The sequence below is a fragment of the Muscardinus avellanarius genome, assembly GCF_963383645.1.
Source record: "Muscardinus avellanarius genome assembly, chromosome: 4".
In the NCBI taxonomy this organism is placed as follows: domain Eukaryota; kingdom Metazoa; phylum Chordata; class Mammalia; order Rodentia; family Gliridae; genus Muscardinus; species Muscardinus avellanarius.
In genome coordinates this window covers 151,272,419-151,285,560 of record NC_137789.1, presented here as the reverse complement: position 1 = coordinate 151,285,560, position 13,142 = coordinate 151,272,419, and the positions used below count along the sequence as shown (strand labels likewise).

At 48.1% G+C, this 13,142-nt stretch overlaps 2 protein-coding genes across 7 annotated transcripts in view; one reads left to right on the top strand and one right to left on the bottom strand.

Annotated features, from left to right (window-relative positions):
• Positions 1-7,631, bottom strand: part of SEC23IP (SEC23 interacting protein) — a gene marked incomplete at both ends in the record, with an annotated part of 39,200 nt that extends 31,569 nt beyond the window's left edge. For 3 of the 5 annotated variants that reach the window (XM_080693712.1, XM_080693713.1, XM_080693714.1), the window contains 2 exons: positions 3,197-3,729; positions 7,428-7,590. In XM_080693712.1, the coding sequence (XP_080549838.1) occupies positions 3,197-3,729; positions 7,428-7,590 (696 nt within the window). Of the gene's footprint in view, positions 1-3,192; positions 3,730-7,427 lie in introns of all 5 variants that reach the window. The other 2 variants (XM_080693715.1, XM_080693711.1) reach the window with 2 other exon arrangements.
• A 5,438-nt stretch (positions 7,632-13,069) lies between these two features.
• The window catches only part of MCMBP (minichromosome maintenance complex binding protein), a gene marked incomplete at both ends in the record, with an annotated part of 46,799 nt that continues 46,726 nt past the window's right edge, over positions 13,070-13,142 (top strand). For both annotated transcript variants that reach the window (XM_080694295.1, XM_080694294.1), the window contains one exon: positions 13,070-13,127. In XM_080694295.1, the coding sequence (XP_080550421.1) occupies positions 13,070-13,127 (58 nt within the window). The remainder of the gene's footprint in view (positions 13,128-13,142) is intronic.

The following is a 13,142-nucleotide window of genomic DNA, read 5'->3' as shown; positions in this document are numbered from 1 at the left end:
CTACACCCTCAGCTCTATTTTTTATTTCTTTATTTGGAAACAGGTTCTCACTAGATTTTTGAGACCTTGCTACATCGCTGAGGCTCACTTTGAACCTGCGATCCTCCTGTCTCAGCCTCCCAAGTACTGGGATTATAAGCATGTGCCACCAGGCCCGGCTTATCAAAACACTTTCAAAATAAAGTAGTGCTGGAGTGTAGCTTAGAAAGACAACAACCCTGGATTCAATCCCCAGTACCACAAAATAAATATTTAATGAAACTCCAAATTAGTTGCAAAGTAAACTATATTGCTGCACACTAATGGCAAAGTAAACTAACATATCTTTACAGAAATCAATCTAAAATTATGTCTCCCTTAGCCGGGCGTGGTGGTGCACGCTTGTAATCCTAGCCCTTAGGAGGCTGAGACAGGAGGATCAAATAGGTTCAAAGCCGGCCTCAGCTACTCAGTGAGACCCTGTTTCCAAATAAAGTATAAAATAGGTCTGGAAGTGTAGCCCAGAGGGAGAAAAGCTCCTGGGCTCCACCCCCAGCACCACAAAAAAATAAAGAATAAAAATGTCTCATGATTTATTTAATCTTTAAAATGTGCACACTTCTAAATCCAGCCATTCCACTTCTAAGAATTTATCCTAAATATTTAACTATATGCCGGGCATGGTGGTGCATGCTTGTAATCCTATTACTTGGGAAACAGACAGGAGTATCACAGATCCGCCAGCGTCAGCAACTTAGTGAGGTCCTCCACAACTTAGTGAGGTCCTCCGCAACTTAGTGAGACCCTGTTTCAAAATACAGGATAAAAATTGGGGCTGGAGGGTGTAGCTTGGCGGTTCAATCACCAGTACCACAAAAACATAGACACACACACACACACACACAATTATACAAACAAAAATTGACCCACAAGAATGCACACCAAATGGCTACTTACAATGGAAAAATCACTGGAAACAATCTAAATGTCTAACAGAAACCTAAATTTATTAATTACATTTCATTCAAATGCTAAAATTCTCTGAAGCCATTAAAATGTTTTTTAAAAATTTAGTAAAATATATCCACAAATATGCTGGGCATGTCGCACATTTGTAATCCCAGCATTTGGGAAGCTGAGACAGGAGGATCACAGTTCAAAGACAGCCTCAGCTCCTACTTAGTGAGGCCCTTTGCAACTCAGTTTTATTCTTTATTTTGAAACAGGGTCTACTAAGTTACAGAGGGCTTCACTAAGTAGCTGAGGATGGCCAAGAGACCCTGCGATCCTCCTGTCTCAGACTCCCAAACCTGGAATTACAAGCATGTACCACCAAGCCTAGCTCTTTGTGGATATATATATGTTCAAGTATATATATATGCTTTTTATTGTGGTACTGGGGATGGAACCCAGGGACATTCTACCTCTGAGCTACACCTCCTGCCCTATTTTATTATTTTGAAACAGGGTATCAATAAGTTGCAGAGGGTGGCTGCAAACCTACAATCATCCTGTCTCAGCCTCCCAAGTACTGGGCTTATAATCGTGCACCACTATGCCTGGCTTCTTCTTAAAACTATTAAGTAATTATCATTTAGAGCTGGATGCAATGGTCTGTGCATGTCATCTCAGTACTTGGGATGGTGAGGCAAGGAGGGTCGCAGGGTCCAGGCCAGCCTCAGCAACTTAGGGAGGTCCCCAGGAACCTAGTGAAGCCCTGTTCAAAATAAAATAGTACAATGGGGTTGAGGGTATAACTCAGAAGTAGAACTTCCCTGGGTTCAACTCCTAGTACCATAAAAATAAATGTGCTTACTTTCCAATTTATGATGCAATCCAACATTATCAATAATTTGCTATAATTAAATGGTAAACTCAATCTCCAGTGCTAGCGATGTAGCTGTGGTAGCGTGCCTGCCTAGCATGCTTGAGGCCCTGTGATCAACCTCCGCAGAAACAAACCAAAAAAGCAGATCACCAAGAGGACCCTGCCACCTCTGCCACACTGGGTGGGCTCCGATTCTCTAAGTCCCCTCCCCTGTTTTCATTCAAATCTTTTCTCTTTAGAAACTAGTTGAGCCGGGCGGGCATGGTGGTGCACACTTGTAATCCAGCATTCGGGAGACTGAGACTGGAGGATGTGTTTCGCGGACAGCCTCAGCTACTTAGTGAGGTCTTCCGCAACTTAGTGAGACCCTGCTTCAAAATAAAGAATAAAAAATAGGGCAGGGGGTGTAGCTTGGAGGTTGAATGCCCCTGGGTTCCACCCTCAGATCCACACACACAAAAAAAAACCCACAAAGATGAAAAGTGGCAGTCTGTTAAGACATATTTGCCTCAGCTCTCACATGTTCCAGGATAATATTATCAGTATCTTACACAAAAATCTGGGAATACTGGCATGTAGGTAACTCATTAGCACGTGGGAGGCTGAGACAGGAGGATTGCGCAGGTTTGAAGCCAGCCTCAGCTACTTAGTGAGGCTCTCAGCAACTGAGACCCTGTTTTCAAATAAAATATAAAATAGGTCTGGGAGCTGCCAGGTGTGGTGGTGCACGCTTGTAATCCCCATGCTTGGGAGACAGAGACAGAAGGATGGCGCAGGTTCAAAGCCAGCCTCTCTGGCTTTAGAGACCCTGTTTCCAAATAAAAATACAAAAATAGGTCTGGGAGTGTAGCCCGGAGGTAGAAGGGTTTCCAGGAACCCCAGTACCACCAAAAAGAAAGAAAAAAAATAGGTCTGGGAGTGTACCCCGAGGTAGAAAGCCCCTAGGTTCTACCCCCAGTACCACATACACACACACACACACACACACACACACACACACACACACACACACTGTGAGCCACCTGATAAGAGCTACCTTTAAGAGTGTTTACTTTTTTTTTCTTTGTGTGTGTGTGTGTGTGTGTGTGGTATTGGGGTTTCTGGAAGCCCTTCTACCTCCAGGCTACACTCCCAGACCTATTTTATATTATTTTTATTTGGAAACAGGGTCTCTTAAGCCAGCACAGCTGGCTTCGAACCTGCGTGATCCTCCTGTCTCCACCTCCCAAGTGCAGGGATTACAAGTGTGCCCACCACGCCCAGCACCTAAGAGTGTTTACTTTAAGCCATGTAACTTACAAAGAATACCCTCTAGAAATAACTTGTCCTCAAAACACTGGCTAAGGTGAAGAGAACACCTGGAGTTCTAGACAACGCCTGTCCACGTACCGGTGGCAGTGATCCTGGGGGCACCTGGTAGGCCGGCAGAGGGGGTCCCGCGGCGGGAGGGTGGGCGGGAGGGCCTGGCGTTTGGCACTGCTGGAGCTGGGGGGGTGTGATATAGGGATTAGCCCTGCTGCTGACAGGGGTATGGCGATAAGGATTATATCCGTGTTGAGGGGCTCCTTGGGGTGGGCTCCCAAAGCTTGAAGGAGGGAGACTGCTGGGCTGAGAAGGCAGGTAAGCATTCATTCCCATCTGTGAAGAAGGTGGAGCACTGTACTGAGCCTTCGGAGCAGGTGATGGAAACGCATTCAGCACATCTGGAGATCCGGTTGTAAAAGGCAGAGCAGCCGGGGGCTTGGCGAATGCCGACTGTCCAGCTGATGCTGCTGCAGTTGTTAAGGGTGACTGTCCAATATTCCCGAAAGGATCACTACTGCTTGATACCTGAGAGAAGTAACTGAATGTCTGTGGGGCGGATGTGTGAACAGAAGTCTGACCAAGGAAGCTGTCCTCCTCACCAACATCGGTGGAATCCTCTGAAACACAAGAGGAAGAACAGGGCAGGGAAGGCTTAAAGGTATTCTAACAGTCGAGAGGTGTGATTCAGTAAGGAAGAGCTAGCCACTGTGCCTCTTAGTTTGTTATTCTAACTTTCATTCCTGAATTACAGAAAAAAAAAATCTTTTCAAACCTTTTGAAATAAACTAGAAAATAAAAATTTGTAAAAAATTAAAAGTGGGAAAAATTCATAATTCATTCATAATTCTACCCCCAAGGAAAAAAAAAGTCACTTAAAACTCTTAAGACTTTAGAGCTGGGCATGGTGGTGCACGCTCGTAATCCCAGCAATTCAGGAGGCTGAGATAGGAGGTTCACGGTTTGTAGACAGCCTCGGCTACTTAGTGATGAGGCCCTTTCCAACTCAGTGAGACCCTGTTTCCAGGTAAAAAATAAAAAATAGGGCTGGAGGTGTAGCTTGGAGGTAGAATGCTCCTGGGTTCCATCCCCAGTACCGCATAAATAAATAAATAAATAAATAAATAAATAAATTCTTAAGACTTTGATACATATCCTTCCATACTTTTTAAGTAAATAAGTAGTTACTATTTATTTTGTAAATACAGGAATAGTTCTCTATAAAAGACCTAAAAACAGAAACAAAGTCTATACCTGCTATTTTTACATATTCTTTTGAATCCCTACTGCCCCCTTAAGATATAACTCTAATGTTACTCCATTATCCAAATATGAATAATTTTATTTCTATAGTCAGGAGGAGAAACTGAAGTACAGATATTAGCTGTTGACAAAAGGGGTGTATAAGCTCTGACTTACAGGGCAATTATTATATAAATGCAAATGTGGGTATTTGTATTCCCAGGGCAAAGTAGGTCAACCATTAACTGCCATCTCTAACACTCGCAGTGTCACAACCAGGTGGTCATTACTGAGCACGTCATCAGTAGAAAAGTCACTTTTCTAACTAAGGAAATTCTCCTCACCTCCCTTCTCCCAACTTAATCTTCAGTGTGGCTATTATCAATTTCTGAACAATTTCTCTTCTGTTCTGCCACCAAGATGTAAAACAGCAACATTTCCCTGTGCATGACCTCAAAAGTGCACCCAGTTCTTCCTCCCACGGTCTCATGAGCCCTCAGCTTACAGCCTCGGATTCCCCCCCTGTCTTTCCTTCTCCTCCTCCTTCCCTCTTCTTGCATACTGCTGGAGAGGAGTCCTCCTCAGGGGGGGCGGCCCTCACCCAGCACACAGGCACACTCTGTTCCCTGCCCCTGGACACCAGCCCAGCTCCGGGTTCCTCCTCGGCCTCTGCTGAAGGAGGCCACTAGACTCACAACCTTGAGCTTCCAGGCTGTTCCCATTATATTTCACATACACCAACTAGACACTCCCTATTCAGGTTGGGCCTTATACCCAAAGACTCAACCCAAAATTCCAAACCTATGAGCAGGCGTGGTGGCACACGCTTGTAATCCCAACATTCGGGAGCCTGAGGCAGGAGGATCTCGGTTCACAGACAACCTCAGCTACTTAGTAAGGCCCTTTGCAACTCAGTGAGACCCTGTTTCAAAATAAAGAATAAAAAATAGGGCTGGGATTATAGCTCGGAGGTAAAATGCCCCAGGGTTCCATCCCCAGTACTGCAAAATAAACAAAATTCCAAACCTAGATAATGGTGTCGGGGGTTGTCTTTCAGGATCATAACCATCAGTGCAGTGCTCAAATAATTCTATCATTTTTGCTCCTTTGTAACTAAAACTAAAATAATCCTCCCAACACATATCGCTTGTTGGCCTTCTTCCCTTTACATTTCTGATTTATTTCCAGTTTCCACCTCTCTTTGTAGTCCTGTGAACAAACATCACCCTGATTCTTCTGTATTTCTTAGTTCATCCCCCAACAATGAAAATCAGGGTGGGGGGTCTCTGTGGTGTCTTTCACCCTTTTAGGTTTAAGAGAACCTGAGATCTACTTAGTCCAAGAAATATTTTTCTAATTAGCATTAATTACAAATGAAATAATGAGTTCAACATGTTAGCCTCACCTCAGGGTCTTTGTTCGGCTCTACTGAATTTTGCCATCTGGGGATGGAACCCAGGGACCATCATACCACTACACTATATCCTCAGCCCTCACTATATCCTCAGCCCATGCAACCTGTCCTCAAACTTTCAATCCCCCTGCCTCAGCCTCCTGAGTAGGTCGCATTACAGGCATGCACCCGCTCCCAAAGGCACTTTCTAATTTCATGCAGACACTTACAGCTGCTAGACCCACATTTAATGAGTATACTCAGGACACTCCCAATTCGGTCTCAAACCCAGACTGTCCTCACGTGTTCCAGAAGCTATTTTCCACCTATTTCCTCTATATTTTGGAAGACTCAGCCACATATACTTCAAAATTAGTAATGCTATAATTGAATTTACTCTTATCCACCCCCATCCTTTGTCCTTTTACCAGATCTGTCTGAACAGAAGTTCACCAGATTCCAACAGAAGCCTCCAGTCTCTTCTACCCTTCTTTTCTTATACCCATCACTTAATCATTCAAGAAATACTTATAAAGTACCCACTACATACCAAGCATAAAACTCAGTCTTGGAGCTAAGACCAAACAAGACCTCTGTGCTGACAGAGCAAACAATCCCGCTTTCAGTGAACCACAAAGTGCCTGCAACTTTATAGTCTAAAGCTCTCTCACCGCCGCCTGCTCTTCATACGCAGATGCTCACTTGGGCTACAGAACCATCAGCTCCGAACTGCTACACAATGGCCCCCAGACTCTGAAATGGTCCCCAGATTCTGCCCATTCTTGCCCCAGTCAGCCTAATTTCTATGCAATCTAAGAAAACCCTGGTCTTGTCAGGAGTGCTGGTGCATACCTATAATCCCAGTACTTGGAAGACTGAGAAAGAGGGAACGCAGGTTCAAAGCCAGCTTCCGCAACTTAGCAAGACCCTGTTTCAATATTTAAAAAAAATTAAAAGAGGTTTTGGGGGTGTAGTTCAAAGGTGTACCACTCAGTGGGTTCAATTCCTAGTACCATACACACACAAAGAAAACCTAGTCTCCCTGAAACACATCTCTGATTTCACTGCCTTGATTAATTCCTTCAAAGGCTCCCCACACCCTAGAGGATGCTCTGCAAACTCCTTAACACAGTTTCTGAGGCGTATAGACCAGTAGAGTCACTCCCCTGTATACACTCTAGTTAGAGACCTACTGGGGGAAGGGAGGCAGGGAACAGGTCAGAGAGGGAAGAGGACAAGTCCTGCCCGGTCCGCAGGTTACACGCACCTCCAGACGCCCTCCCTTCTCCGTATCTTTAACACTCAGCTCAAGTATCCCCACCTGTGAGGCCCTGAAGCCTACGGAGGGGCACTGGTCCATCCTGGAGACACCCACTGTGTCCTGGGAGCCTCCCAGGAGGTGCTAGGGGAGCGGCACTGTTTAGTTTACATCCCCTGCCAACACCAGGGAAGTGTTCACCAAAGATGCGTGGAATGCCGGCGCACGAGAGCCCCGCATTCGGGACGAAGGGAACTGGGCGTCCTTACACCTAGAGCAATCCCCATCACCTCACCCGCGATCAAAACCCCCCGACCCCCACAAGCCTGGCCACCGCTGGCCCGGGCGAGGCCCCAACGCCCGGTCCACCCCCGCCCCGGCCGCCTGCGCGCACACGGGTCCGCGGGGCCACCTCCGCTTACTACCTCCGGGCAAGAGCAGGGAGGCCGGGGCAGCGGCGGCCTGGGTGACAGGGATGAAGGGCACGTTGAAGCTGAACTCTGTGGCCGAGGAGGAGAAGAGCAAGTTGGTGCCCGACGAGGAGGTGGAAGCGCCACCGCTGCCACCGTTAGGTCTCCTCTCGGCCATGGCTGCAGCCCACGGTCCGTTACACGTCTCCGGGAAGCCGGTGCAGCCCACTGGCCGGAAGCCGGTCACCCTCGGGGCCAGCGCACTTCCGCACTTGCGCACTGGGGCCGGCGCGCCGGATGCTGGGCCAGGGCTCTCTCCCAGCATGGGGCGGACGCTGCCAGAAGTCAAGATGGCGGCAGCGGCTTCAGCCCAAGCCCAGCACGTGACGCCCTCCGCTCTGCGCAGGCGTGGCTCGGCACCCTGCGCCAGGCTGGCCTCGGAGCCGGGCACCCTTGTTGCGGTTCAGATCAAAGCGCAAATTAAAGCCAAAAGTCGCGGGTTGTGGGCGGCGCTCACGGCTTCCTGAAAATACCGACGGGATAAAGTAATTGGCATAGATTTTAGAAGCGAAGACTACAGGACTAGGTTGCAGAGTGCCGCCAGGAGGAAGGGAGGAAAGGCGGGGGGGGGGCAATCAGAGCTGAGGAAGAGCCCAATTCACCTGTTCTAGCACCTGCCTGCCTTGCCGACTGAACTCTTGTCGTTGGCACAAAAACGGAAATAGTAAAACATTTGGATTTTTTTTTTTTTTTTTTTTTGCGGGTCTGGGGATGGAACCCAGGGGCATTCGACCTCCAAGCTACACCCCCTGCCCTATTTTTATTTATTTATTTATTTATTTATTTATTTATTTATTTATTTTGGTGGTACTGGTGTTCCTGGAAGCCCTTCTACCTCCGAGCTACACTCCCAGACCTATTTTATACTTTTTATTTGGAAACAGGGTCTCTTAAACCAGCGCGGCTGGCTTCGAACCTGCGCGATCCTCCTGTCTCCGCCTCCCAAGCGCGGGGATGACAAGCGTGCGCCGCCACGCCGGGCTTATTCTTTATTTTGAAACAGGGTCTCACTGAGTTGCGGAGGCCTCACTAAGTAGCTGAGGCTGTCCGCGGACCGCAATCCTCCAGTCTCAGCCTCCCGAATGCTGGGATTACAAGCGTGCGCCACCACGCCGGCTCCTTTGGAGGTTTATTTATTTATTTATTTATTTATTTTTTAATGTGTATGCCATTGAAAATGGCATACATTCAGACTGTGCCTGGTGCACTCTCCCCCCTACTTCTTCCTCCCTCCCAAATATGAGTGTCCAGGTTAACCATGCTACAGTTACTTTTACACATATTCGGATGTAGCTCCTCCATTAATCCACCTCAGCATTCTGCCTCTCCTACCCTTCCATTCTAGCTTTGCTGAGGTTTCCCCTCCATTATCTGGAGTCCCTCTGGTATCCCTAATTTGCTCCCTAGTTTGGACATATTAGAGAAAACATATGTCCCTTCTCTTTCTGTGCTTGACTGATCACACTTAATGTTCTCCAGGTCTTTCCATCTTCTTGCGAATGACATGATTTTCTTTTTTATAGCTGAGTAGAATTCCACTGTGTGTATTTCCCATAATTTTGCAATCCATTCATCTGTTGATGGAGACCTAGGTTGGTTCCATATTGTGGCTATTACGAATTGTGCTGCTATGAACATGGGTATGCATATGTTACTGTAATTCTCTGATTTCAACCCCACCTTTGAAGTTTTTGAATTGTAGGGAGGAAAATGTTTTTAAAAGCAGAGAATTGAGCCGGGCGTGGTGGCGCACGCTTGTAATCCCCGCACTTGCAGAGACAGGAGGATGGCACAGGTTCAAAGCCAGCCACACTGGCTTAGGAGACCCTGGTTCCAAATAAAAATATAAAATAGGTCTGAGAGTGTAGCCCGGAGGTAGAAGGGCTTTCAGGAACCCCAGTACCACCAAAAAGAAAAAGAAAAAAGAAAAGAAAAAAAGCAGGGAATTGAAACTTAAGGATGTGAACTCTCCTTTTGCTACTGGGAGTTGAACCCAGGGGCATTCCACCTCCAGCTTTCCAGCCTTCCTTCTGTCTGTCTTGGGTTGCTGGGGAGCTCCCCTAAATTGGTGAGGCTGCCTTCAAAACTGCAGTCCTCCCGCCTCAGCCTCCCAACTACTGGAATTACAAGCCTGTGCCACCACGCCCAGCAAGGAAGTCACATTTTTAATTTTTTCTATATGTATCCACTGCAGTCTGACTACTTCGGTTCAAAGTGCACTGTGGCTCCAACTTGGGCATAATTGCCATCTTTGTTACAGGTTATGAGAGAAAATAGCAATAGCAGTCTTTAAGCTTCATAGAGAGCAGGAGAGGGAGATGAGACCCCAAGAAACACTTTGAAATAGTAAAAACATGACTCCCCCAGCAGATTACACCTCTAGAGAACCTAAGTTTATTGATTATTCAATGTGCTTACTGCCGAAGATGTGTTGGGGAGGATAGTGGGGATTGAACCCAGAGGCATTCTACCTCTCAGCCTAACCCCGGCCCTACTTTATTTCAACACAGTGTCTCCCTAAGTTGTGGAGGGCCTTGTGAGGTTGCCGGAGCAAGCCAAGAACTTGTCCTCCTGCCTCAGGTTGTCATTTGATGGCTCAGGGATCCATATGCCTATCACTAAGTTTTGGCTAGACGAAACAGTCTTCCTGTCTTGGAATTACACACCTGGTGTGTTCCACCACACCCGGAAAAAAGTTCTTCTTTTTTAAGCTAAACACTAAGTAGGGCAGTAAGAAAGATTTTATTTAGTAATAATTATTGCAAAAGGGAAGCAGGTACACCATGAATGAAACCTAACTTTGTTGAAACAAAAGACTGGAGACTTTCAAGGCTGGGGTATGTTAAGGGAAAGGCACTGAGGAGGGAGAAGGCAGGTTGGCTTTGTGACTAGCCGCCTGGGCTTGGTGACTGGTGCTCATCCAAAGGATACACTCTGGATGCATGCTGTTTATATCTTTATGACAGGCAGTGGAGAAAGTTAGACCAAGGCAGCCACCGAGACTGGTCCTGAGAACGAAGATCTTAAATGTGTGCCATTCAAAGGACTTTTTTGTTTTGTTTTGATTTTGTGTGGTACTGGGGAATGAACTCAAGGACATTCTACCTCCGAGCTACATCTCCAGCCCTCTTTTATCTTTACTTAAAAATAGGAGCCGGGCGTGGTGACGCACGCTTGTAATCCCAGCACTTGGGAGGCTGAGACAAGAGGATCACACAGGTTCGAAGCCAGCCTCAGCTACTTAGTGAGGCTCTCAGCAACTTAGACCCTGTTTCCAAATAAGTATAAAAATAGGTCTGGGAGTATAATCTGGAGGTAGAAAAACTCCTGGGTTCCACCCTCAGTACCACACACACACAAAATAAGGTCTCACTACATTGATAAGAGTCTTGCTGAGGCTATTTCAAGCCTGGGATTCTCCTGTTTCAGCCTCCTAAGAACTCAGATTACAGAAGTAAGCCACCAAGCCAGCCTTCAGAGGATACCTGGAATACACAGGCATGGTGATGCACACCTGTAATCCCGGAACTAGGGAGGCTGAAATAGGAGGATTGAAGGTTCAAGGCCAGCCTCAGTGACTTAGTGAGATCCTCTTTCAAATCTAAAAATAAAATAGAGCTGGGGTTCTATCTCAGAGGTAGAATCCCCCCCCAATTCAAATCCTAGTGCCAAAAAATAAAAATAAGACAGGACTGAGGGAGTGAGGGTGTTCAAATCCCTAGTATCAGCCGGCACAGTGGCACACATCTGTAATCCCAGTACTTCGGAGGCTGAGACAGGAGGATCTCAGGTTCGAGCTTGGCCTCAGCAACTTAGGCCTTCTGCAACTTAGTGAGACTCTGTTCCCAAATAGAGTATTTAAAAAAAAATAGGGCTGGGGTGTAGTTTGGAGGTAGAATGCCCTTGGGTTCAATCCTCAGTACCCAAAACAACCCCCCCCCACACACACCAGTATCACACAAAATAAATGGACTCTTTGGGAAGAGGAGGGTGCTAGAAAGTAGATGATTTACATCTCAAAGAGGCAGAAGGAAGTGTTATAATTGTGACCTTTGGAAAGTAACTGCTCAATTTGGTGGTGCAGGGATCTATATGCTTATCGTTAAGTTTTGGCTGGATAAAAACAGTAAATTCTCCTAACTGCGTGGAACTTTCTCACTTTCTCAGGCAGGCTTTTAAAGGGCCTGGGATCACCCTAGTAATATGGCCTTAAGCTGCCATAGGTCTTGCTAGAGGTCATTATTAGAGCGGACAAAACAGTACTAAACAAGGTTAGAGTGATGTACAGACTAGACCTGGGACCTTTCCTCTTTGGAGTTAAGTTTGGTGAAGAAAGAAAACTAAACAGATAATAACAAAAAGACCTAAAAGTCCTGAAGAATTAAAACAGTCGAATGCGAAGGAATTCTCCCAAAACATTTACCCCTCACGCACAGTTTTTGTGTGCGTGTGTGTTTCTGGGGATTGAATCTCATTTTGAAGCAGGATTTCACTAAATTGCTGAGCCTTTCCTTCAACCTGCCATTTTCCTGTCTCAGCCTCCCACGTATGGGATTTCAGGGGTGCCTTAAGGGCTGAACCTGGGGTTTCCAGAGGTTCATTCCGGGCTCAGGGGAAACAGTTTCACTACTGGACACGTCTCACGTTTCCTCAGCACGAGGGTGCTGTGGGGCGATCTTCTGGTCTTCCTTCTGTGGGCATCCTGATCCCCGTGGCGTGGAGTACTCGCCACAGCTCTCAGGCAGTTGTCAGCTTCGGGACGCGGACCGGGCAGTGTCCAGTCAGGTCCAAGGCCAGGGCGGGCGGGGTGGGGAATGGGTGTCTGAGTTTTCCTCTCCTTTAGGAGTCAGTCCTCCACCCCTGGACCACGGCAAATGGCACGTGGGATCCTTACCCGTACCCCTTAGCTCAGTGTACACCTGTAAGCGAGATTTTATCCCGCTGCAGGGAGCCGCAGGGCGCCAGAGATGAGTTACCACAAGCAACAAAATAAAAAAATCTGATTACATAAAAACATGTGTGTGTGTGTGTGTGTGTGTGTGTGTGTGTGTGTGTGTGTATATACATACACATACATATATGCTCAAAGAGGAGGTGGACGGACACCAAAGGCTGCTTCACCCACTAACTTGGCCCAGAGCTGACTCACATCTCTCTGAGCTTGGGCTTTAACCAGCGTTGAGTTAAAGAACCGGAATACGGAAGCGCCCCCTCCCGGCGCGCTCAGATGACGCAACGGCGCGCCGCGGCCGCCCCGCCTGCCCTTCCTCCGCCCGTCTCCAAGATGGCGGCCGCCCCGCCCTCCTGCCCGCGCCCGGGGCCGCGCCGCGCGCTCCCGTCGCCCCTCCCGCGCGAGCTCCACCCAGGTCGCGGGCAGCGCGGTCGACGACGGCGGCGGCGGCGGCGGCGGCGGCTGTTTCCCGCCATTGTGCGAAGTGCGGGCCCGCACGCTGCGTCTGCCGGCCCCCGGCAGCTGCTCGGCAGCGGCGTCTCCCCGAGGCCCGGCGGCCCGCGGTGCGGAGGAGGGCGCGGGCGGGAGCTGCGGAGCAGCCGAGGCGGAGCGGGGCGCCGGCCGCGCGGCCCCGGGCCTCGGCGAGATGCCCTGCGGGGAGGACTGGCTCAGCCACCCGCTCGGGATCGTGCAGGGCTTCTTCGGTGAGTGGGGCGGGC